Source organism: Leishmania mexicana, chromosome 25 (assembly GCF_000234665.1).
Source record: "Leishmania mexicana MHOM/GT/2001/U1103 complete genome, chromosome 25".
NCBI lineage: Eukaryota > Euglenozoa > Kinetoplastea > Trypanosomatida > Trypanosomatidae > Leishmania > Leishmania mexicana.
Window position 1 is genome coordinate 784,014 of NC_018329.1, and position 22,206 is coordinate 806,219.

Genomic DNA, 22,206 nt, shown 5'->3' on the forward strand with positions numbered 1-22,206 from the left:
AACGCACGTCTGTAGGCAAAGGAACAAGATGAGTACAGCGGTAGCTGTAGTTGGCTGTGCGACACTGCAGACGGCGGCATCAGGCACAGAGCACATACGCACACCATACATGAAAGGCGGCTCCGTTCGAAGAAGAAGGGCGTGAGGGGGAGAATTACGAAGACGTCGACGCTGAGAGAAACGGGGTGAGGAGAGGGAGACACATGGGCGCAAACGCGTACACACGACAAGACAACTTGTTCTCCTTGCCGTCTCTCGAGCGTGTTCACACTTCGGTGTCGACAATGATGCTGCCAAGACGTGGGTAAGAACTGTGAGACATGAGGCGAGGGAGGTGGGGGGGGGGAGCCGACCGAAGCGAGCGGGAGTGGGCGGAGGTGGTTAGCGCAGATACTGCCCGTGCGGACCCCTCTTCCCTCAAGCACCTGCGCATGTGAAGGGGAGCGAGGGGGGCAAGAGCGGCACACACGTGTACGAGACCACCTCGGCGATGCGCAGCGAGAGCGCTATCATTGGTGTTCTCCACGCACCGACTTTTGTGGCAATCCGGTGTTGCCCTTCAACTGTGCGAGGGCCAGCAAACGGCGCAGCAGATCCACCAGCCAAGCCTCGGTCACACCAGCCTGGCTGTTCGCGTGCACGCCCTCAATTTCCACCTCGAAGTTTGGATACCGCTGGTCGTCGGCGCCGACGCGCGTAAAGGCGTACTCGAAGGACTCGGTCGTTGCTGTCCACCGCCGCTTGCGACGAACGTGCCCTTTTGGTTTTACAGCAGGCGCATTCGTCGCTGTCTTGGGCACCTCCGTGCTGATGGAGACACGAATGTCGTACGGGCAGCCCGGCACGAGCACCTCGACGTTGCACAGGCGCCTCTTCTCTATGCACCCGACAAACGACTCTGACAAGTCTTCGGCAACGGCGTACGTGTAGCGGCCAGTCTTTGTAATGACATCCTCCGTTACAGACTGCTGGAACGGCAAGGCCTCCACCTCTTCTGCCACGTACGCCTGCATCCTGGCGAAGTCTTCCGCGCTCACACCGACTTGAATGCGACGATGTCCGCCGGCCACGATACGCGGTGCATCGTGCAATGGGATCGATGTAGCAGTAGCACCAACAGGGGCCTTCTGCGTGCTCTCACCTGCTCGCTTCTGAGGCTGGCCGAGGCTACAAAGTCGCCCCTCGACCTCGATGTGCGACTCCGACAAGAAGGGCTTCAGACGAGCGAGGAGCGACGCCGCTACTTCGAGTAACGGATGTGAATCAGGAGAAGCCACATCATGGCCTGGAGACCTAGATGCGGCCTCCGCTGGGGTCTCTAGCGCGTTTGGTGGTACCGAGGCTGGTGCATTAGCTGCCTCTAGAGGCGGCGGCGTACGAGGAGCTGACATGCTATCGCCCTTGGCAGAGACGCCTACACCCGAAACTCTCATGCACGCGCGTTCCACACGTGTGTGTGTGTGCGTGTGTGCGTGCACGCGAGAGCGAGGCGTACCACACCAAAGCAAGATGGAGGGAGGGAGGGAGAAGCGAGGACGAGTGGTGAGTGAGCTGCTTCCAGCTCCCGAGAGACCGTGAGAGGTGAGCCTCTCAACGACTGCCGTGGTCGCCACAAAGTTCCTCGCTGGCGCAGAAGGCGGCAGTGCGTCGGCCTGCTCACCAAGGAGAGGTGGTGGCAATGTTGGGGGCGGGGCGGAGGTGGGGTGGGGACAACGTTAATCTGTGCACACCCTTTTCAGTTTTGCGTATGCGAGTGTACGTCAGCGTGATGAGGGAGGTGCACTGCACCGTGCGCCGCTAGGTGCGTCGAGTGCACCCACACATGCACGCACACAGACACTGGCAACGATATATAAACGCACCCAACCGCCAAGGTGGCATCATCTTCTTTGCGTGTTTTCCTTCTCCTCCCGCTCCGCTCTCACACGCACACAGAGACACGCAGCGGTCAGCGATGAAGAGCACAGCAGCAGCGACAGCGGCAGCAGGAGCAGCTCACTCTCCACCCCCTACACACACAGAGAGAGACATACACAGACGCAAACGCTTTGCATCAGAGCGGGCGGCTGCGCTTGCGCCGCAGAAGAGGGCACTCCGACCGCGAGTGTCCCGTTTCGTTGCAGAAGTTACAGTAGGAGTACGCTGACCCGTGCGCCGTCGCGCGCGGCACCGCGTTTGATGAGGCGGTCGCCTGCATCTCACTCAGCCGCTCCGTCATGTGTGTCACCTGGCGGGTGTGGTCGCGAGCCCGCTCTTCAGCAGTTTTGCGTGACTCTAGCGCCGCCGGCAGGACTTCGGCGAGGAGCCGCGTTGCATCCACGTGCTTGGGATCGAGCTTAACACACGTGGTCAGCGCGTCGTACGCGTCGGCAACCTTCTTGAGCTTCGCCTTTGCAGCACCGAGCCGGTAGAAACCACGGGCGTACGTGTCGTCCGCCTTGATGGCCTCCAGCGCGTCATCGGCGCTCTCCTCGATGCGCTCAGCGCGGAAGTACGCGGCGCTGCGATTACTTAGCAGCGCTGCCTTCTCCCTCGAGGTGCCGGTTGAGGGGAACAAATCGAGGGCCTTTCCGAAGTGTCGAATGGCCTCCAGATAGCTCGTCTTCTGCATTGCCTCCATCGCGCGCTCAAGGCTCTTCTCGTAGTAATAGGCGTCCTTCGCCTCTGCGCTGGCCACTCCGCGGCCGGCCTGCACGAGTGCGTCGCAGCGCTGTGCCCCTTCCACATACGTGGGGTTATTTGCATCCAGCCTGCTGGCCACCGAGTAGTAGAGGGAGGCTTCGCTGTACCGCTTCAGACCCTCTTCGGCGGCTGCGACGCGGCCGTGCGCCTTGGCATTGTCAGGCTGCAAGCTAACGACCTCCCGCGCAACCTTGCTCGACATTTCATAGCTCTTGAGTGCCGCATAACAGGCACTGATGTTGTTGAGCGCGCGCGCTCGCACCTCTACTGTTGCACCATCCATCGCCTCTATCGCGGAGTAGGCGCTGATCGCCTCGTGGTACTTGCCCGCGCTGAAGAGCGCTCCAGCCCTCTTGAACTCAGCCTCGTCGGACATGTACGTGCAGCCTTAAAGAGCAAGGCGATGCGACGGAGAGATGAGCGGACGGCGCGTGCATGCCAGTAGACGTGCGCATAGGCGGAGGGTGAGGGCAAAGATGGCGAAAAGGGTGAAGGAGAGAGAGCGCGATGCGTGGTTCGGTGGGGTGGGATGGTGGAGGGAGCACGGAAGAGTTTTGCCCAGCCGTGCGCCCCCCCCGTGCTTCCTGCATCCTCCGCTACACAGGTAACGTAGCGCCTTGATGTGTGCGTGTGTGTCTTCATGATAGCGCACTCGCACACTCATGACGTGCGGCACAGCAGCCTTTCTGAGGAGCGAGAGAAAACGTCAGGGAAGGGCAGCGATAGGCGGAGTCGACCGCACTGCATATCCTCAACCTCACCTTCCCCAACATTCGCGCACAGCTTGGCGCACCGTCGGCGACAGACGCGCAGATGATGCATCACTTGCCACTGGCGTCCAGCCACCGGTCTCAACGAGAGGCGTCTTGTGTTTCGTTCTTGTTTTCTTTGGATTCTGTGAAACTTCACGTGGTGTCGGCGCTGCTGCTCGTGCGGAAGTCTCTCCTGTGGGCTGAAACGCCGTGACAGGGTGATCGCCCTCCACACAAGCATACACAGGCAGTACATCCTCACCGAAGAGGATGTCGGGGCCGCAGCAGCCACTACCACACCGTGGCAGTAGCACCGCAAGGCTCCTTGTGCCCAGTCGGCCCTCTCCACGACTCGCCACCTCCCTCTCCCCAGAGTGACTTCGCCAGAAAGATCAACACCCTGATGCACACGATACGGATGACGCAGAGCACCGCATACGTTATCCAACGAGACTTGCCATATTCGCCTCCTCCTCTTCTGCCTTATCCATGTACCGCTGCGCTCTCTCCTGCGTGTCGAGTGAGTGTTGAATGCCCTGCGCGTTCTCGTCGATGCACTGCGTCTCTTCGAAGAGGTCGCAAAATTCCGCGTTTTGGGCGGCGTTGAAGCCGCTGCCGCTTCCCAAGCTCGCAAATGTATCCCGTAGAGTGCACGGCTGACTTGCTGTATGGCGATAGTCTGCGCCTGCAGCTTGCCACGCAACTCCGCTCGCCGCTCCGCCGTAGCGAACCGACGGGCTTCCTGCATGATGGTGCGCAGCTCTGTTTCGCACCTGCCAATGTGCCAGCTCAGCTCCAGGCGCTTGGCAAAACTTTCACGTGCAGTGGAGCTTATCCACCTGCATGGTGTACTCACCGATGCTGCACATCAGGTCAATGGCATGCAGCCCCACCTCTTAGTGCGGGGATCGGGTCACCAACTTCTCTTCGCGCAGCGGCAGCGGTGGTGAAGCCGGTTCGCGCAGCACCGCTTCGGTATGCCAGGGAGTGATGGTTTGGTTCGCTTGTCTTCCGTTGCGCTACGTGCAAGATGTACGTAAGCGGGGGTGCTTGCGTTTGACTGAGCGGGTAGGGGCTACGAGTGCCTGATAAAAGGCGTGCGTGCGTGCTGCTGCCATGTGCCTGCGTCATCTTCTGTCCCGCGCCCCGTTGGCGTGTTGAGCAGATCAGCACACGCCAAACGCAGATGAGGTGCGTATCGTCCTCAGCGCAGAGACACCTCTCCCCTCCCCCCACACACGGGAGAGAGGGCGGCGTGCGGCATGCAACACTGGCGCGTGTGTCGAAGAGGAAACCACCGCAGAAGACAGAGAGGCAAAGGGAGATAGATCGCACACAAACACGTGGAGGAAGGAGGAGGGGCTAACAGCGACAGGAGAGGGTGTTGTTGTACACTCAGTCCTGGATTCGGGGGACGAAAGGGAGCACAGATGCACGGGTGACTGCGGAGCTGCAGCTGCTGCACACAGACACGCACACACCCACACACATATGTGGCAGGCCTATCATCATTGAAGGCCGAGAATGAGCGAGTACGAAGGAAAACCTTTGCGGAGTGTACCAGCGCAAGATCGAACACAGGAGAGTGAGGGAGGGGGAGGGGGGGGAGAGGGGCGCCAATGACAAGCACTCGCTCAGCCCGTCCACAAAACCACTCGCCACTCCGTCCCACCCGGCCCGTGTAAAACGGCCCTACGCGGAGTTGCGCTGATACGCAATCCACAGGTCACGCTGCTTCACCGGTAGCAGCTTCAGCATCTCGCGGGCCAGCTCGACCTCCTTTGATACCTCCGCATCCAGCTCCTTCGAGAGCGGGTTCTTCTCGTAGAAGTCAATGGCGCGACTGTAGGCCTTGCACGACACGCCGATGCCGTCATACTCCTCCTTCGGGGTGTGGTATGCGTAGCTGAGCTGCACCTGGGCACAACGCATCAGGGCCCTGAAGAAGGGCAGGCGTGAATCCTCCTCCAACACATCTGGGATGGCATGCGTCGTGGGATGGCGCCATGTTTCGCAGAAGCGTTCGTAATACCCCAACGTCTTGCGCACCACTGCGTTGAACGCATTGTCCTTGAGCGGCTTCTCATCGGGGTGTGGCTGTTTGCGCTGCTGAGCCCGCAGCCGCACTTGGTCCTCGTAGAGAGAGCCGAGGTCGTACAGCAGCTGTCGCACTACCACTGGGTAAGCGTTGAAGCTGAGCTGCTCTGGAAACTCTTCGAGCAGGTGTGTCTGCCGCTGCATCATGGCGATGCGGCGTGCGCGATTCGGCTCGAATAACTGGAGCGCAGCGTATAGCTGCACCATATCACGCGCAATGTCGATGTGCTCAGTGCAGAACAACTCAAAAGAACGGCACGCCTGCGCCTCCTGCAGCCACTTGATTCCCTCCTTAAAGCACTCGCGTGCCTCATCGAAGGTGGTGATAGGGGGCTGGGGCTGCAGCGGCGGCATCCCAGGGAAGCCACGCCAAGATTTCGCCAGCTGCACGAGCGTGTCATCGTTCTCGTTGTCTGGTTCACGACCCGTAAGGAGTCTACCATAGTGGTGCAGGCGATGAAGATAGAAACGGCCAAAGGCCCACGCGACCAGTCCCTTGGCCTCTTCTGGCTCCTCGGTGACCGGCATCAGCTTCTGCCCGGCGACGAGGCAGTGAAACGCCTTGTCGTAGGCGAAGTGGCTGCTGTAGAATCCGCTGAGCTGAAGCGCGTTGGTAGCCCACGATTTCCGGTTGAACTCCTGCTTGTTCAGAAGCTGGTAGTGCAAGGTACGATGGCAGTACTGGGAGGCGGTGGCAGCGTTCTGCTGCGCCGTGTGCAGCTGCGCCATGAAGAAGAGAGTAGCGGTGTAGCTGCTGTCCATGTAGAAGCGCAGGAGTATCGGCGCCACACGGTCCGCCGCGATCTCGTTAGTGCGGAGGGTGCCGTCTTCGTTGACGGGCACCTCCGCAATCTCGCAGTGGACTGACTGGCCTTCCCACCAAGCGGCCCACTCGTTGTACAGGGCCTCTGCTCGGTCGAGCACCGTCTTGGCTTTGCCCAGGTCCACTTTGGAAAAGTAAAAACCAAGTGCGTTGTGCACGGCCATGTACCCTACGCACCCTTCATACCCAGAGGACGCTGCAGCTGTGCACTCGGCTGAGGTGGCGTTGAGAATGACGTCCTGCTCCACCGCCTGCACGGTGCGAACGGCGTCGGTGGATGGCAGCGCCGCTGTCACGCACCACTGCATCACCTGATACGCACGGCAAACCTCCTTGTAGCCTTCCTCTTCCTCTTCCACCTCCATCATTGTCGTGCCGATGAGCACGAGACATCGGCACAGTTGCTCGAGCGCGCGCGAGGAGGCCTCGTCGCGGTAGACATTCATGATCGTGTCACGCAGCTGCTCCGCTTGGTGGCGCGCCTCGAACTTCGGCTCAAAGATGTTAGAGGCAGGCCCCTCGCTGGCGTTGAGGGTCTTGATGGCCTCGAAGGCAGCGTGGAAGTTAAGCTCGTCCATTTGCCGACGGATACGAGTGAGGAGATAATTGATGCGGCTGCGGTGGAGGTGATGCAGTGTGGTGGGGATGATAGGGAGAAGGAGGAGAGGGGAGGGGGGGGGCGACTCTATTGCGGGCTCTACGACCTCTTCGTTCTTGGTGTGTATGTGCTGATACACGCAGTGGGGAGGGAGAAATGTGCAGTATCCAAGCGTTTTCGGGGGAGAAGTCGATGCGCAGTTGGGTTAAAGTCACATCGCATCTCACCAAGTGGCCCAGTCATGTGCTCTAGGGGGAGGATGAGGGATTGCCACGGCCCCATGCAGCAATGCTCTGCTCCAGTGCTGTGCATATGTGCGGGTTGGCGGACTTTCGCACACGCGGATGGGGCAAAGCGTTATCATCCGTTCACGCACCACTCAGCTTAGCGACTTCAGCACACACACACATAGCAGTGGTTCGGGTTTCGTCCTCTCTCCACGCTTTCGCTCCTTGATGTCCTCAGTGTGTCGCTGTAGTGCACAAAGGTGTACGTGCGTGTGCGTGTGTAATGCGGACAGCGACGCACGCACACGCACGCATGTACGCGTGACCACTTAATGGTGACTTAGCAACAGGTGCTCAATAATCTGCCTGGTGTACCGCTGACTTCTCCACCACGGTGTTGCCGCCATTCGATATGGCTGGGAAATTCCGACGAGGGGGCGAGCCAGGGGAAGGCTGGGGGAGAGAGGCAAAAGTAACGAAAGGGAGTAGCCCAGCCCGCCTGCGTGGGTGAGGGCCAGCGGAGCGTGACAGAGAGCAGGCGAGAGAGGGGTGGGGGTGTGGGGGACGAATCTAGTGTGCGCACCTGGAAAAGGGACGGAAAATGGAACGGTCGCCGGCGAGACTGTCGCGCAGTCTATGAAGCGATTTCATAGCAATCCCACGCCTACTTGGTGGCAGTTTTTTCAACGCGCACGGAGAAGGTGCCAATGGCTAGTAGGACACTGCACGTAAAACATCACCGCTCGTCAATCGACCATCGTTCTCCCCTCCCTCCCTGCCCAGCTGTTGCACTCTCCGCCTCCCTCTTCGACACACCTGACCACCCATCAATCGACACAGACACGCATATTATTCCTCCTTACCCGATCTGTCCCCTCCCCCGTCTACCAGCCCGTCTCGTCCTCGTTCTCCTCAGCGACGGCGGCACCACCTCTGTCCTCAAAGTTATCGAGATTGAGGCCGCTCTGTGTAACAGGCGCCGTCTCTACCGGCTTCGGCTTTGCCTTCGCCGCACGCTTGAGCTCCTCGCGCAGACGGTGTACCCTGTCCGCCTCCTCGTTCAGGAGATGCGTGCTCGTCAGGTGGTTGGTCAAGCGTTGAAAAACTTCGACGATCAGCTTGTCGTAGTGGGCGGAGTGCGAAAAGGACGTGAGGCGGTCTGCAATCATGGTGCCTACCCGGTCAACATCCGCGTCCGAAGCCAGCTTATGGTTCCCAATCAGCTCCTCCGAATCTCCTCCGGAGAGAAGGGTACTACCCGAGGCGATGTCGTTGGCCATCTGTCGCATGTCTGCAATCGCGCACTCCACGTCCTCTGGCACTGCCTCCTCCTCCTCTTCCTTCTTTACCGGGGCACGTGTGGCCAGCTTTTTTTCCAAGCGGGCCTGTCGAGCAGCCTCCTCGGCGATGGCCCTCTGCTCCTCCTCTGCGGCCTCAGCTTCCCAGTCATCGGCGGCGTCGTCGTACTCGTCATCCTCATATCCGTAGTTGCTGTGCACATCATCGTCGTGGTAGTCGTCCATAATGCTTTGCTAAAGGCTGGGAGCAGGAGACGTTTGCGTTGGTGGGTAAGAGAGTCGCCACAGCTGCGTTGTTGTTCTCTTGATGCGTGAGAGAGGATGTTGAGGGCAGATCCTGTGTGCGTGTGAAGGGACGGTGGTAAGGAGAAAGAGGACAAGGGACAAGGTGAACGAACGTGGAGCCAACAGCATAATCACAAGGGACGCGGTACCGTGCCTCGTGCAAGGAGGCCTCAGCCTCCGTGCGTGGAGAGGCGCTCAACGACCCCCACCCCCACGCACAACGCCGGCGAGGAGAGGGGGGGGGGCAGCAACCAGCAAAGGAGAGGGCAGTGATGGTAGTGTAGGACGACTGAACGCCGCAACCGTGCTCTCTGTATGATATCTCGCCCCCTTCACTTCCACGCTCCTGCGCCTTTGCACACCTTTCCTATGCCGCTATTCTTCTCAACAAGGCAACACTGCACCCCATCCATTCTCCTTGCGCTCTCCAAGCATGTCTCCAACACACGAACACACGGACAGCGACTCGCGCACACATACCATACATGTTTATATATAGAGAGAGATGTATGCATACATGTGCGGGTCGGAGCCGCTACAGCCCTGCCCTGCACACTCGTCCGCGTTCTCTCTCAGCCCTCTGTCCTCGTCGCTCCGACTTCCGTGACACGCGTGTACGCTAACGCAAACAAAGCGGAGCCGAGATCCAAAGGAGAGAGGAAATGAGAGTGAAGGGGGGCGGTGATGACAGGGGCGCAGAAGGAGGGGGGGGGCACAGATATCCCACATGAGGCAACAACACTCCACACGACGCACACAACAAAACAACAAAAAACGCATAGAATAATGGGAGCGAAAAGTGCACGCCAGAACAGGAGAGCAAGAAAGATGCCCAGCCCCTCCTCTGCCACGACACACACCCACACACAACGCACCGCGCATAGGCTCACACCGTTCCTACTTCGTGGAGAAGAGCTCAGCCATGTGTTTGCCAAGGTGCGCCGGCGAGTCGGAGATGGTCACGCCGGCGGCGCGCAGCGCCTCCTTCTTGCCCTTCGCGGTGCCCATCCCGCCAGACACGATAGCACCGGCGTGGCCCATGCGGCGGCCCGGCGGCGCAGTCGCCCCGCCGATGAAGGACACGATCGGCTTCTTGATCGGGCTGTTCTTGATGAAGTCCGCCGCTTCCTCCTCCGCCGTGCCACCGATCTCGCCAATCAGTATGATGCCCTCCGTCTCGGGGTCGTTCAGGAACAGCCTCAGGCAGTCCACCATGTTCGTGCCGTTGAACGGGTCGCCGCCAATGCCGACGCACAGCGACTGGCCGAGGCCCTCCGCCGTCGTCTGCGCAACCGCCTCGTACGTCAGCGTGCCGCTGCGCGACACAATGCCGATCTTGCCCCTCTTGTGGATGTGGCCGGGCATGATGCCGATCTTGCACTCCGCAGGCTTGATGATGCCTGGGCAGTTCGGGCCGATCAGGCGCGTCTTGTTCTGCGACAGCAGCATCGACTTCACGCGCAGCATGTCCCACTGCGGGATGCCCTCCGTGATCACTACAACCAGCGGCAGCTCCGCGTCCAGAGCCTCCTCGATCGACGCAGCGCACGAGGGCGCAGGCACGTACAGCACCGACGCCGTCGCGCCCGTCGCCTTCACCGCCTCCGCAGCCGTCGCAAACACCGGCACGCCCAGCGCCGTCGTGCCCGCCTTCTTCGGGCTCACGCCGCCCACGACCTTGGTGCCGTACGCCATCGCCTCCTTCGTGTGGAACGTGCCGGCCTTGCCGGTCATGCCCTGGACAATCACCTTCGTGTCCTTGTTGACCCAGCGGCGGATGGCGGAGCGGGCGAGCATCTTGAACGAAAAGACGCGGTGGCGTGGGGGAGAGAAAGCAGAGGAAGGAAACACGGCGGCAGTACCACAGAGGGGAGAGAGGCGGGTGCGGCACTGTATGCTTGGAAACACGCTCAGCGCCAGGGGGTAGGATATCGGCTAATGGGGATGGAAGGGAAGGGAGTTGAGGGTCGTGGAGTCGGATATAGTCACTTGGAACTTGTTTAGGCTTGTGTTCTCTCCTGTGCGTACATGAGCGGTGGCCCCTGGCGTTGTTCAGCGAGTGTCAGAGGAAGGTGAACCGGGAAGAGAGGGATGGTGGTCTGTCTGCGCTTGTGGCTTGGGGGGGTGTTAATACGGTACTTTTGAAGCGGCGGGGAGGGTGGAGGGAATGAAGAGGGGTTGTTTCGCATACACGCACGCAATCCGAGAATGCGCGCGAGCGGCTTTGTGACAAGTGACAGGGAGAGAAACGCAACGGGGATGGAGGAGCAAGTCGGTGCACTTGACTGCATGAGAGGACAACGCACTGAACAACCCTCCTCGCCCTCCTCCTCCGCATCTAATTGTTTCTCATAAGAACAAAGAATAGGCACTGGTGTGTCCATTGTGGCGGCCGCTGATGGAACCGTGGAGCACGCGGCAGCTCACTCGCTTCCCATTCCTCCCTCTGCGCTTGTGACCTTGTGCACTGCTACCACTGTGTTTATGGCGCGCGTGAGGGGGCGAGGCGGGGGCAACTTCATTTTGTTGTTGCTACGATAAGAAATGGAAAAGAGTTAACCCTTCGCTTTGAACCAGCAACACACCTTTCGGCCCCTCCCCCGGTACTTGCTGCCTCTGCAACACATTTGAGCCTGCACAGACACACACACACGCCGGCCCACGGAACATGGGACGGGAAAGATGAATCCACAAGCCGGACACCTCCTCCATCCCACCTCACCTGCGTAGAGAGAGCGGGTTGTGGTGGCGTAGGAAGGGCACATGCACACACACACACATAAGCTCCTTACTTCAACGTTACGTATATCTAATGGAAAAGAAAACCTTCGAGAAAAGGGTGGAAGAGGGGTGAACATCAACATGCTGTCGAGCACTGAAACACGCACACCGTCACTTCGCTCACACGCATTCACGCACACGCCATCATGTCATCATCAGAACTAGAACGCACACACACACGCACACACACACACAAACGGAGAGCCATAAAACGAGTCGTTCGATACAAAAGGAGGACATCGAGTAGGCGAAGCACAAAAGACAGTCGCCCACCCACACACCTTCCCCGACGAGACCACTGCAGCAGTGCTGCGCACGCGCAGCCGTGATCTTGTACATTGTCATGGACGCGCACACGGCATGCAGGTGAACGGGCTCAACTGCCCACAGAGAAGTATGCGTGCGCGTGGGGAGCGTTTGTTTGCGGCACGTACGTCTGTGCAATGCGCGTCGCAACCGAGAGACTCACCTTGCCGCATGGTGAGTACGAAAATGCAAGGAAAGAAGAACAAAAAGCGGAAGCAGAACGAGAACGCCAGAGGCGGCACGCCGCGTGACACCGAGCGAACGTCGCACCTCTCCGTCCCCCCACTACTCCGACTCCTCTCTTTTCCTGATCTTCCACTTTGCATCGGCAACGACATGAGAGGGGGATGGAAAGAGAGTTGATGCTTGGCACAAGCAAGCAAGCAAGCACACACACACACAATGCTACCCGTGTCACGGTACACCCACAGCCCAACGTAATATATATATATAATGTATATATATATATATGTCAAATCAATATCGTCCCTCTCTGTGCAGAACTATACATATGTGTGCGTGTGTGTTGAGGCGTGTGTATGAGCGCTCAGGAGGTTGGGCATTCCTGCGGCACGTACCCGCCGCCCCCCCTCTCCCCACCCTTCTCCTCCCCCTCCGGGCAGCATGAGGAAATGATCGGAAACCATTGAGTGAATTCCGCTTCTCCCCCTCCACCTACATTAACATTTCACGGGCCGTTGTTATCAGCACGTCTCTCACCCACTTCCACCACGCGTGAGTGCATCAGTGGAGAGGACTTGATGGCACTTGGAGAGAGTATGTGTGTGTGTGTGTGCAGTGAGGCACTGCAGCGGGCGGTTATAGACGCACGATGCCGCACAAAAGTCGTTCACTGGCGCAGATAAGCGGACATTCCGCTGATACACACATGCGCACACACACAACCGCCAGCGCAGAGGGAAAGGGGGCGCGTGAATAAAAAGAGCGGCAAGAAGGGAAGACTCTTAGAGCCAGATGAGCGTCCTGTCGTCCCACCACCGCGGTGGAGGGCGGGAGAGGGCAGGCAGCCACCGACACAGGAGCCTGGGAACAGGAGGAGGATGAGATCCAGTTGATACATCGCGGATTCCCTTCTTGTTCATGAGCCCTCCGGAGAGCGGCGCCAGAAAAGGGAGGGGAGCAGTGGGGCAGAGAAAGGGAAGCAAGTTGACCTCCGATATAAGGCAAAGCACCCATAGGAGACGAGACAGCTGATCGTGAGCAGCCCCTCTACTCGCATCTCCTCTATCCCCCATTCGCGCCATCACCGTCTGGTATCCAACCCCTCCCCCTCCGTTGCCGGGGACCAATTCACACACTACCTCTGTCCCGGCCCACACTCGAGAACAGTCACACTGAGCCCTTCTCCCAGGATCATCCCGCCCGACAAACGCGCGTGTGTCCTGTTCCGGCTGCTCAGTTGTGTGTCGCCGTTAACTTTCTCTCGCCCCCGCTCTTTCCTGTGACTACACACGCGCTTCTTGTGCCTTCGCCCCACTTCTCGGCTCCATCGCTGAAAGCACACACACACCCACGTACCCGATCAAGTCCTCAGCGACGCAGCACACGTCAAGCGGCATGGTGGGAGAGGAAGACGTGGAGACTGCACTCCACCCAAGTGCATGCCCAGAACAATCTTCTCAGCGTCCCCAAGCGTCCCTAATCTGTAATAAGGACTTCCAAGCGCGTGAAAGAGCATCAGCAGCGGCACCGTTCCTACTTCGTGGAGAAGAGCTCAGCCATGTGTTTGCCAAGGTGCGCCGGCGAGTCGGAGATGGTCACGCCGGCGGCGCGCAGCGCCTCCTTCTTGCCCTTCGCGGTGCCCATCCCGCCAGACACGATAGCACCGGCGTGGCCCATGCGGCGGCCCGGCGGCGCAGTCGCCCCGCCGATGAAGGACACGATCGGCTTCTTGATCGGGCTGTTCTTGATGAAGTCCGCCGCTTCCTCCTCCGCCGTGCCACCGATCTCGCCAATCAGTATGATGCCCTCCGTCTCGGGGTCGTTCAGGAACAGCCTCAGGCAGTCCACCATGTTCGTGCCGTTGAACGGGTCGCCGCCAATGCCGACGCACAGCGACTGGCCGAGGCCCTCCGCCGTCGTCTGCGCAACCGCCTCGTACGTCAGCGTGCCGCTGCGCGACACAATGCCGATCTTGCCCCTCTTGTGGATGTGGCCGGGCATGATGCCGATCTTGCACTCCGCAGGCTTGATGATGCCTGGGCAGTTCGGGCCGATCAGGCGCGTCTTGTTCTGCGACAGCAGCATCGACTTCACGCGCAGCATGTCCCACTGCGGGATGCCCTCCGTGATCACTACAACCAGCGGCAGCTCCGCGTCCAGAGCCTCCTCGATCGACGCAGCGCACGAGGGCGCAGGCACGTACAGCACCGACGCCGTCGCGCCCGTCGCCTTCACCGCCTCCGCAGCCGTCGCAAACACCGGCACGCCCAGCGCCGTCGTGCCCGCCTTCTTCGGGCTCACGCCGCCCACGACCTTGGTGCCGTACGCCATCGCCTCCTTCGTGTGGAACGTGCCGGCCTTGCCGGTCATGCCCTGGACAATCACCTTCGTGTCCTTGTTGACCCAGCGGCGGATGGCGGAGCGGGCGAACATCTTGGATTAGGCGGTGGTGGGAAAGCTGGAGGAAAAAAATTGTGAAAAGCGCGTTGGCAGTGTATTTGAACGACAAGCTCACAAGTCGAAGAATGAATCCTGCTCAGTGATGCGTTCATATGTGAGAACGGTAGTGCATCGACATCAGTGTTTTCAGGAGGAGGCAGAGGTCGGGCAGGAGATGCGTGATGGCCGTCGCTCACGGAAACGCACTAGGGAAGGTGGAAGGTTTGGGGTGGCTTGCCGCGCCGAAGACTCGTAGCCAGAGCTGCTGAACCACGAGAAGCAGGGCAATCGAGTATTCCCTGAAGCGGCAGAGACTACCTTTTTTTCTCTGTGTGTTCGCGTCACTGGCTCGCACACACACGCATGCACAAAAGCGCGTCCTCCCTCCTCCGGCTTGCTCGTCTGCTCATTCTCGTGTGCGTGTTGCCTGCTTGTTGGATCTCGAATGAGGCACTGTCGCAGAAAGCGCTGCAGTACAAGGAAACGGACAGCGAAAAGGCGGGGGTGGGAGCGCGTCAGAAAGGCAACAATGGCAAGCAACGAATGAGAAAACAGCGTGAGATACAGCAAAACGTAAAGGCGCAAACAACAGAAATATGTACGGAAGCATCCCCATTCAGTCATAAAACATCAATCCAACTACGCTCTATACCTCGGGCCTGCCACGGGGCCCCTCCCCTCCCCTCGCATCGCGTGGCGCGCAGTAGCCGTGGGCACACGCGCTACAGCAGTGCGGCGTCCCGGCCATCTCAGCGCGGCCCCGCCTCAAAGGCAACGCACCCGCCCGCATCCCAGGTCGCCTCGCAGCCGCTCCAGCCATGCTGGTGGCCACGTGGTGCATATAGCCCTCGCGAGGCGGCTCAGGCGCCACGCACCACTAAGCAGCGAGGGCCGAGTGGGATACGCTCCAGCCACGTCGACACACGCTGCCCATCATATGGATGGCACACGTGCGCGCACCGCTGCAGGTCGCTCCGGTGCAACGCCGTCCACGACCAGGCCGCCGACATGCGTAGCGCGGAGTCGCTCCGACTCCCCAGCGTCGTAGGCGCCTGGCCCTGTCACCACGAGAAGCGGTTGTGCATTGGCGGGAATAGGGGAGGGCAGGGGCTGCCCTGACTTCGCCACACACGGAGCGGGGAAGGGGTGCACGTGGAGGGGCCCTGAGACACGACTCGCTGAGGTGTCCTGCGTCATGAGGACAGCTGAAGAAAGCACAGAAATACACATACACAAAAAGATATGCAATTTAATGCCTTCACTGAGCGTTGCGTGGGAGCAATGGAATGGTACACGCACTGGGCGATTCCTCTAGCCGGAACGGAGGCGAGATGTCTGGGCGCATCGCAAGCGGCTGTGGAGGCGGCAATGACGCTTTCGTCACATCGGGCTTGGCTCGGTGAACCAGTGAGTTTATTTTGTTGAGGCGCTCCGTGTTGTTGCTAACGGTTGTGTTGCACAGCCCGACGAACCGCGTGCCGTTGAAGGGAAGTTTCAACTTGCCCTTTTGAGACTGGGTGAAATAGTCTTCTACAATCCTCGCGTGCTCCATTCCCTGGCTTAGAAGGGTGACTCCAGCTCCTGGGTTCTTGTTAAAGAGATGAGACGCTGCATGCTGAAAGGCGAGTGCGTGGAAGATGTCGCGCTTCACGACAACGAGTGTTGAAATCTCCACAAAGCCCTCGTTGCGGGTATTTACGGTGCGAGCATTCGCGCACACAGTCTCGTACATGAGAAAGAGCTGGTGGCTGAGGCGGGCAGTGGTTTCTGTGCTTTCCTTGGGATCAGCATTCAACGCCTTCGACACACCTATTTCCTGGGCTTGGGCAAGTGCCAGGCTTTCAAGAAAAACAGCCATTCCCTTGTCCACATCGAGAGGAACTGATACCTGTGCAACACCAATCTCGTGCTTCTTCATGTTGTCAACGATGTCGGCGCAAAAGTGAAAGTAGGCAGACGCCTTGATGAGGGCGCGGTAGGCGTCCTTTTCAAGGAAAGAGAGCGTTCCTACTGTCACTCTCACGCAAAGCAAGTACTGAGCAATGTTCATGAGAATGGCACCAACGTTGTAGTACACCCCGAGAAGTTCATATCGATAGTCGTCAAAAGCCATCTCCTGTTTGTCCGTAAGCGAAGAGCTCCAGTAGTAGTACCGGAGGCTGGCAAACTTTGGCGTTTTCGAAGCAGTATTGGCAAGAGCCACGGTATACGCATCGATCAGATCAACGAGATCCTTCACATACTTCTCGCATCCCGCACTTGTGCTCAGTTTATCATCGACTGAGCTCCCTTTCTGGCCCAGGTGCTTTCGAAAATCTTCGAAGAAGTCGATGCAAGCATCACGTTTTTTGTCAATGTCCCTTTTTTCGGTAGATGACAACTCCACTTCGACCTGCGAGTTAACGCCGGGCTTCTCCGTTCGGCGCACCGGAATGATGGGGAGTGCGTACTTGAGCGCATCGTTGTTGAACATGTCAAGTTCTTGATAGTCAGGAAAGATGATGATTGCGAGATATGCCTGAGCTTGGAACGAGGGAAAAGGGGAACCGCCAATGGAAACGCAGTTCTTCCCAGTCGCACAGACCGTTCGAAGAAGAAAATAGAAAAGGATGAGCCAAGCCGTTTTTCGCGGATGGGAGAGAGTTACTTGAAGAGCAAAGGTCTTCGACAAAACCTCGAATGAGAGCTGCAATCAAAAAGAGAGTGAGTCCTAGAGACTGTCGTGCGAGACATCTTGTCGGAATATTCGCAGCTTTGGTGCCACACGCAAAAATGCTAGCCAGGCAGAAAGATGCTCTACAAAGATAGAGCCTACTTTCGCTTTTTTTTACAAAATTTGAGACGTGCTCTCATACGCAGCACGTGAGTACCTGGATAGAGCGAAAAGCGACAAACAAAAGTAGCAGCGGGCGTGCCTTCATCCAGCACAAACTGTAATCTTCCTTTTCCCCCCAAAATACAGTATTTTTACTCATCTAGAACACGCCAGCATTCGTCCAGCAACTCAGTGAGATCATTGAGGGAGCTGCTCGGTGTTTCCTCGACTGCGCTACCATTTGCTATCACTCGGGTCGGAGCAAGCCTTTTTAGCTCACCCAACGACTTTGATAGTACTCGCTCTTTTCTGGATGCTGCAACGAGAGACATCAGCTCTCCACACCGGAGAGGCATGAATTCGGTGCGCGCACTCGACTCGAAGCCGAGCAGAGCACTTCGAGCCGACACTTCTTCTTGTTCTATGATCTGTATGGCCAATTTATTTCGTAAAAGGCGCAAACTCTTCGCCGCTGAGTTCACCCTATCATCCAGTCTGGTAAGCTTCGAAAAGAGTGCCTCCATTTTGTCTGAGGAGCTTTCGAGTGCTTGAAGGCCCTCTTCCAACATAGCGTTTGTACACAAGACTGAGCTCGTGACGTTGTCAAAACATTCCTGCACGTCAGCTCTTTTTTCTGTCTGAGACGATGTCGCACGCTGCTGTGGAGAATTTTGCACGCCTTGTGATACCGTGGAGGGACTTTTTTGTGCGCCGGTACTCACACGGGTCGACATGCTGGTCTGTACAGCGCCATTTGCTCGCACCACCGCAGAAGTCAGCGAAGATGGGGGACTGTTAATAATGGAAGGCTGGGAGAACGTACTTGCGCAATCATTGCGTATGCCAATAGACTTGAGTGTTCGGTCGATTTCACTTATGGTGGCAGCGATGTGTTGATCGACATCCATTTTTATCACCTGCGGAGAAAACGACCTTTATCTGCGACGAATTACCTCGTTTCAGAAGAGTAGAAGAGGTGGTTAAGTTACGGAGCATGGTGATTGGCAATACGGAAGCAAGAATATTCATAAGTGAGGTACAGAAGCACTTCCCTTTACCTTTCTCTTTGCTGCACACAGCGAGCAAAACAAAAATACCCCTTTCCTGAAAACTAGGGAATACCACAGGTAGAGCACTCTTCGTATAACTACTAGGGGGCTTTTTCATTTGAGAAAAGAGAAACTGAGCGCGACTCAAAGCGCTGCTTTTCTATCATTTTTATCTGAGCTTCATGTGAGAGACTTAACTCAAAGGATAAACACACACACACACACACACTCACATACTATGTATAATATATATATATATATATATATATATATCGATGTATAGATATATATTATACACATCACCGCGGCTGCTTGTCCCACCAAGTCGCCGTAATACTTTCGGCGCCGAAGAAATCAGGACGACTGCTTCATCCCGCTATAGTTGTTCTTTCCATAGTACCCTTTCGGCTTTGCCTCGTAGCGTGGAGCCAAATTCGGCTGTGGTTGCATTGCCATTTCCTTGTACGGGCTCCTCAGCAACACATCCTCCGGCATCTCATCTACGTTCCAATCCTTCAGTCTCTCAGCTTCTGTATGTAGCAGATGATCGTTCTCCTCAATAGCGTCTATACGAGAATATTCATCGATACCGTAATCGGCAAGAGTTTTCAGCTCATCTAAATCTTTGCCATCGATGCACAGCTTAAACGAAGAGGTGCACAAATAAGGTGACTGATTTTCAATCCTTACCTGTTGCATGAGTTCCGCTATGGTCGAGTCACACTGCGCCATCACTTGCACGACTTGCATCCGCTGCTCCCAGCCACTAGTGACCCAAATGAACGTTTTGAAGCGGATGCGCAGGGGTACAAGGTGCTGCACGTGTGGATCATCGACGACGGCACGCCAGTAGTGCCGCTCGTTCTCCTGTAAAATAGTCTCGGCACTTCCCATGTAAAATCGAGTATCCCCAGGAGTTGCTGCCCGAATGGGGCCAGGATAAGTTTGTGACTCCGTGAAACGGCGGTGCGACTCGTAGGCCTCTTGTTCGTACTGCGACAGCTTTCCTGCACTCAAGAGGCACGCGGCGGTCGAATGCAAGCAAAGCGTCAGGCTATGTCTCATGGCTAGCTTGTTGAACCGACCAACGTCGTTAATATGCTTTTGTAACACGCAGCGAACGCAAAGGTGCACATAGTGAGTAGACGCATCAAACACAAGCAGAGATGATTGAAATATTAGAACTAGAGCATTGAAGAGCAACTCATCTGCTCGGCCAAGGGACACGTAATCTCACACTTCTCTAGATTGACCGTGGAAATTGGAAAAAAAGCTGCGTGAGAGGATTTGTTCAAGCACAAGAGGCAGACCCAACGCAGGCTCGCTCCTTGATACTGTTTGGAAGAGTGCTTTCTCGTTTTGTAGCTGCCTGCATCGCTTGCACAAGTTACCTGAAGCGAAAAGGCGCGGCGGTTTTAGATTGTCCACCAGTGGAGTTTCACCAGAGGGCCAACAGTAAAACAGAGAGTGCGTTTTCACGAAACGAACGCACAGAGGCTAAAACCGAAGGCAACCTTTTGCGGAGCGCGCAGAAAATGGGTTGAGACAGCTTCTGGTATCACGCACCGATTTTCCATTGAGGCTGATGCAAAGCGCGTCTGTTCACGGAGTAAAAGAGTCCATTCCACTGTCCACAACATTTTTGTCGCTTCAAAGAGGCAAACCTTTTCTTGGGATCGAAGGGGGGGGGAAACAAAAGGAGACGATGTATAGGCTGTGAAGAAACATTTTTTCTCCTTCATTTCGACGTGTCCACGCTCACCGCTGACATAAGTCGCGGTAAATCGCCCTGACTCCCCCCTTCCTGCTGCGTCGCAGATACCGGGCCTGACCTCGCCAGAATTATCTCAGCAGTGGCTGGGATGTTGGGGGCTACTTGGCTTCCCCAGAAAAAGTGGGAGCACCAGACCCGGGATGGCCAGCTACAGTGTGTGTGGTCCTCCGCCATCGGGTTTGTGCTAGAGCAAATTCTGAGCCTGGGCCATTGACGCACTTCAAGTGTGTAGGTTTCACCTACCCGCTTGATGGCAGTACTCGAGGAGGAAAGATGGTTTATGAGATATTTATCATTAACACAGACGCCCAGAGCGTTCCTTGCTGTCCTCACATGTAGCGTGCGTAAAGGACTTGTACACAAAATGAGGTGACACGCCACCGGGAGCAGGAGGCAAATATGGCAGCCTTTTACGCTGCTGATTTCAGCAATTAAGTTGGTTTCTAAAGCTGAAAATAGAGCTGCATTTCCTGCTGGCAAGTCTTACTTCGCGTCGGAGACACGCCAAATCATGCGTTGCTGCCGATGCTTTTTGTTGTGTATTGCTTCATCACCACTCACTTTTCTGGACTGTTGCCCTGTCTTTTCTTGGGGCGGAGGCACCTGATCTCAAGTTCAAAGCTCGTTTGGACGACAGTGCAGAGGCCATGACCAACTTCATCCAGCCGGGAGGAGGGAGTTCCACAAAGAGTATTTCAGTGACAATTCCATCGGATGGGGAGCTCATCATCGCTGTCCCTTCTAACGAGCCCAAGTGCTCTGCGTCAATCAAGCTGGAGCCTTCTACTGGTGCCACTGACTCGCGCGTCGATGTCGCCGGCAGTCCCCTTGTCACGGATATCTCCTACTATCTTCTGCCTGGAGTCACACTGAATGTTTTCGCATGGACCACAAGCGTCGTCCGGATAGAAGGCTCTGAGCAGTTACTGCGCAGTGTAATTCGATCGTCCACGAAGTCGATTACACGCCCCTTAGTGGAGTATCATTTTCTCTTGCACACGCAGCGCGTCGCCGCTGAGAAGACACAATGCGGTGGCCCGGTGACTCTGATTTGCGGAGGGCAACTAACAGGCAAGATTGCGGTTGCGCGTACACTAGCGAACTATGCGGCGCGTGCCGGCTGGAAACCAATCCTGGTTGACTTGGATCCAGGAGTGCAGCAGACGGTTGGTTTGCCTGGGTCGATCGGGGCTGCCATAGTGGACTATCCGTTGCCTCTGGATGAAGTCATGGCGCTCTCACTTGTGAGCACAACGTATTTTGTAGGCACAACAGAGGTCGAGTCCTTCAGCAAACTCGGGGAGGCTTTCATGGGGGCAGCGTACGTGCACTTCTCAAAGCTCCTGCTCACTTGTGTTCGCGAACGGTTGTCAACACACGCAAATGACCTGCACGGTTTCAGCGGCGCAATTATTGCTGTGCCGGAGGTGCATGGTAGCGCCGGAATGAATTTTGTCAGCGAGCTGATACAGCAGTGCGACATTTCCAACGTGCTTTGCCTTGGTGATGATGATCTGTTTCACACCCTGTATCTGCGACACGATCGTGGGAACCCAGCTCAGCCAGACTACGTTAAGATAGACCGTATTTTGCACAACTTCAGCATCGTGCCCCCAGCTAACGCTGACTCAGTGATGCCGTCGAGATACAGCGACTACTTTCTCGGCACTGGGGTAGTGGACCTGCACCCATCACAGTGGTCAAAACCGTTTAACAGTATCGACGTACTCATTCTCAAAGAGGAACAGGGGCAAGTTGTGCTATCTCCAGTCCCTAAGGAGGAGCTACAGGGCATCGTTGGCTGCATCGGTGCGCTTTACTCGTCCAAATCAGGCAATGCACTTCAGTCATCGCCGATGGCCTACACGAGAGTGCAGACCATTGACCCGACCGGCATTTACTTTCTGACGAGCACCCATTTCACGTTTCCGTCAGAAAAGATTACTTTGCTTGTTGGAACTGTCCGCTGGATCACCAGCACGTAAGAAGGAAATTTAGTTGTCAAGTCGAATTTACATCCCGCGCTGAGAACGACAAGCGGACACAACATAGAAATTGCAGTTCGTGATCATACACGCATACACACGGTATGTGAGC

The 22,206-nt window shown here is 57.0% G+C and overlaps 10 protein-coding genes across 10 annotated transcripts; 1 reads left to right on the forward strand and 9 right to left on the reverse strand.

Moving 5' to 3' along the window:
- Positions 1-509: 509 nt before the first annotated feature.
- Positions 510-1,391, reverse strand: LMXM_25_2095 (conserved hypothetical protein; the record flags this gene model as incomplete). The annotated part of the gene is made up of 1 exon (XM_003876219.1): positions 510-1,391. The coding sequence occupies one exon, from the start codon at positions 1,389-1,391 to the stop codon at positions 510-512; it is 882 nt and encodes a 293-aa protein (XP_003876268.1).
- Positions 1,392-2,053: 662 nt separating this feature from the next.
- On the reverse strand, positions 2,054-3,058 carry LMXM_25_2100 (conserved hypothetical protein; the record flags this gene model as incomplete). The annotated part of the gene is made up of 1 exon (XM_003876220.1): positions 2,054-3,058. The coding sequence occupies one exon, from the start codon at positions 3,056-3,058 to the stop codon at positions 2,054-2,056; it is 1,005 nt and encodes a 334-aa protein (XP_003876269.1).
- A 2,068-nt stretch (positions 3,059-5,126) lies between these two features.
- Positions 5,127-6,932, reverse strand: LMXM_25_2110 (conserved hypothetical protein; the record flags this gene model as incomplete). Its single annotated transcript, XM_003876221.1, has 1 exon — positions 5,127-6,932. One exon carries the CDS (start codon positions 6,930-6,932, stop codon positions 5,127-5,129), a length of 1,806 nt encoding a protein of 601 aa, XP_003876270.1.
- Positions 6,933-8,063: 1,131 nt separating this feature from the next.
- On the reverse strand, positions 8,064-8,702 carry LMXM_25_2120 (conserved hypothetical protein; the record flags this gene model as incomplete). Its single annotated transcript, XM_003876222.1, has 1 exon — positions 8,064-8,702. The coding sequence occupies one exon, from the start codon at positions 8,700-8,702 to the stop codon at positions 8,064-8,066; it is 639 nt and encodes a 212-aa protein (XP_003876271.1).
- A 957-nt stretch (positions 8,703-9,659) lies between these two features.
- Positions 9,660-10,559, reverse strand: LMXM_25_2130 (putative succinyl-CoA synthetase alpha subunit; the record flags this gene model as incomplete). Its single annotated transcript, XM_003876223.1, has 1 exon — positions 9,660-10,559. The coding sequence occupies one exon, from the start codon at positions 10,557-10,559 to the stop codon at positions 9,660-9,662; it is 900 nt and encodes a 299-aa protein (XP_003876272.1).
- A 3,006-nt stretch (positions 10,560-13,565) lies between these two features.
- On the reverse strand, positions 13,566-14,465 carry LMXM_25_2140 (putative succinyl-CoA synthetase alpha subunit; the record flags this gene model as incomplete). Its single annotated transcript, XM_003876224.1, has 1 exon — positions 13,566-14,465. One exon carries the CDS (start codon positions 14,463-14,465, stop codon positions 13,566-13,568), a length of 900 nt encoding a protein of 299 aa, XP_003876273.1.
- A 1,264-nt stretch (positions 14,466-15,729) lies between these two features.
- LMXM_25_2150 (conserved hypothetical protein) lies at positions 15,730-16,944 on the reverse strand (the record flags this gene model as incomplete). Its single annotated transcript, XM_003876225.1, has 1 exon — positions 15,730-16,944. The coding sequence occupies one exon, from the start codon at positions 16,942-16,944 to the stop codon at positions 15,730-15,732; it is 1,215 nt and encodes a 404-aa protein (XP_003876274.1).
- Positions 16,945-17,438: 494 nt separating this feature from the next.
- LMXM_25_2155 (conserved hypothetical protein) lies at positions 17,439-18,194 on the reverse strand (the record flags this gene model as incomplete). The annotated part of the gene is made up of 1 exon (XM_003876226.1): positions 17,439-18,194. One exon carries the CDS (start codon positions 18,192-18,194, stop codon positions 17,439-17,441), a length of 756 nt encoding a protein of 251 aa, XP_003876275.1.
- Positions 18,195-18,689: 495 nt separating this feature from the next.
- Positions 18,690-19,400, reverse strand: LMXM_25_2160 (conserved hypothetical protein; the record flags this gene model as incomplete). The annotated part of the gene is made up of 1 exon (XM_003876227.1): positions 18,690-19,400. The coding sequence occupies one exon, from the start codon at positions 19,398-19,400 to the stop codon at positions 18,690-18,692; it is 711 nt and encodes a 236-aa protein (XP_003876276.1).
- A 1,356-nt stretch (positions 19,401-20,756) lies between these two features.
- On the forward strand, positions 20,757-22,094 carry LMXM_25_2170 (conserved hypothetical protein; the record flags this gene model as incomplete). Its single annotated transcript, XM_003876228.1, has 1 exon — positions 20,757-22,094. One exon carries the CDS (start codon positions 20,757-20,759, stop codon positions 22,092-22,094), a length of 1,338 nt encoding a protein of 445 aa, XP_003876277.1.
- Between the last annotated feature and the right edge of the window lie 112 nt (positions 22,095-22,206).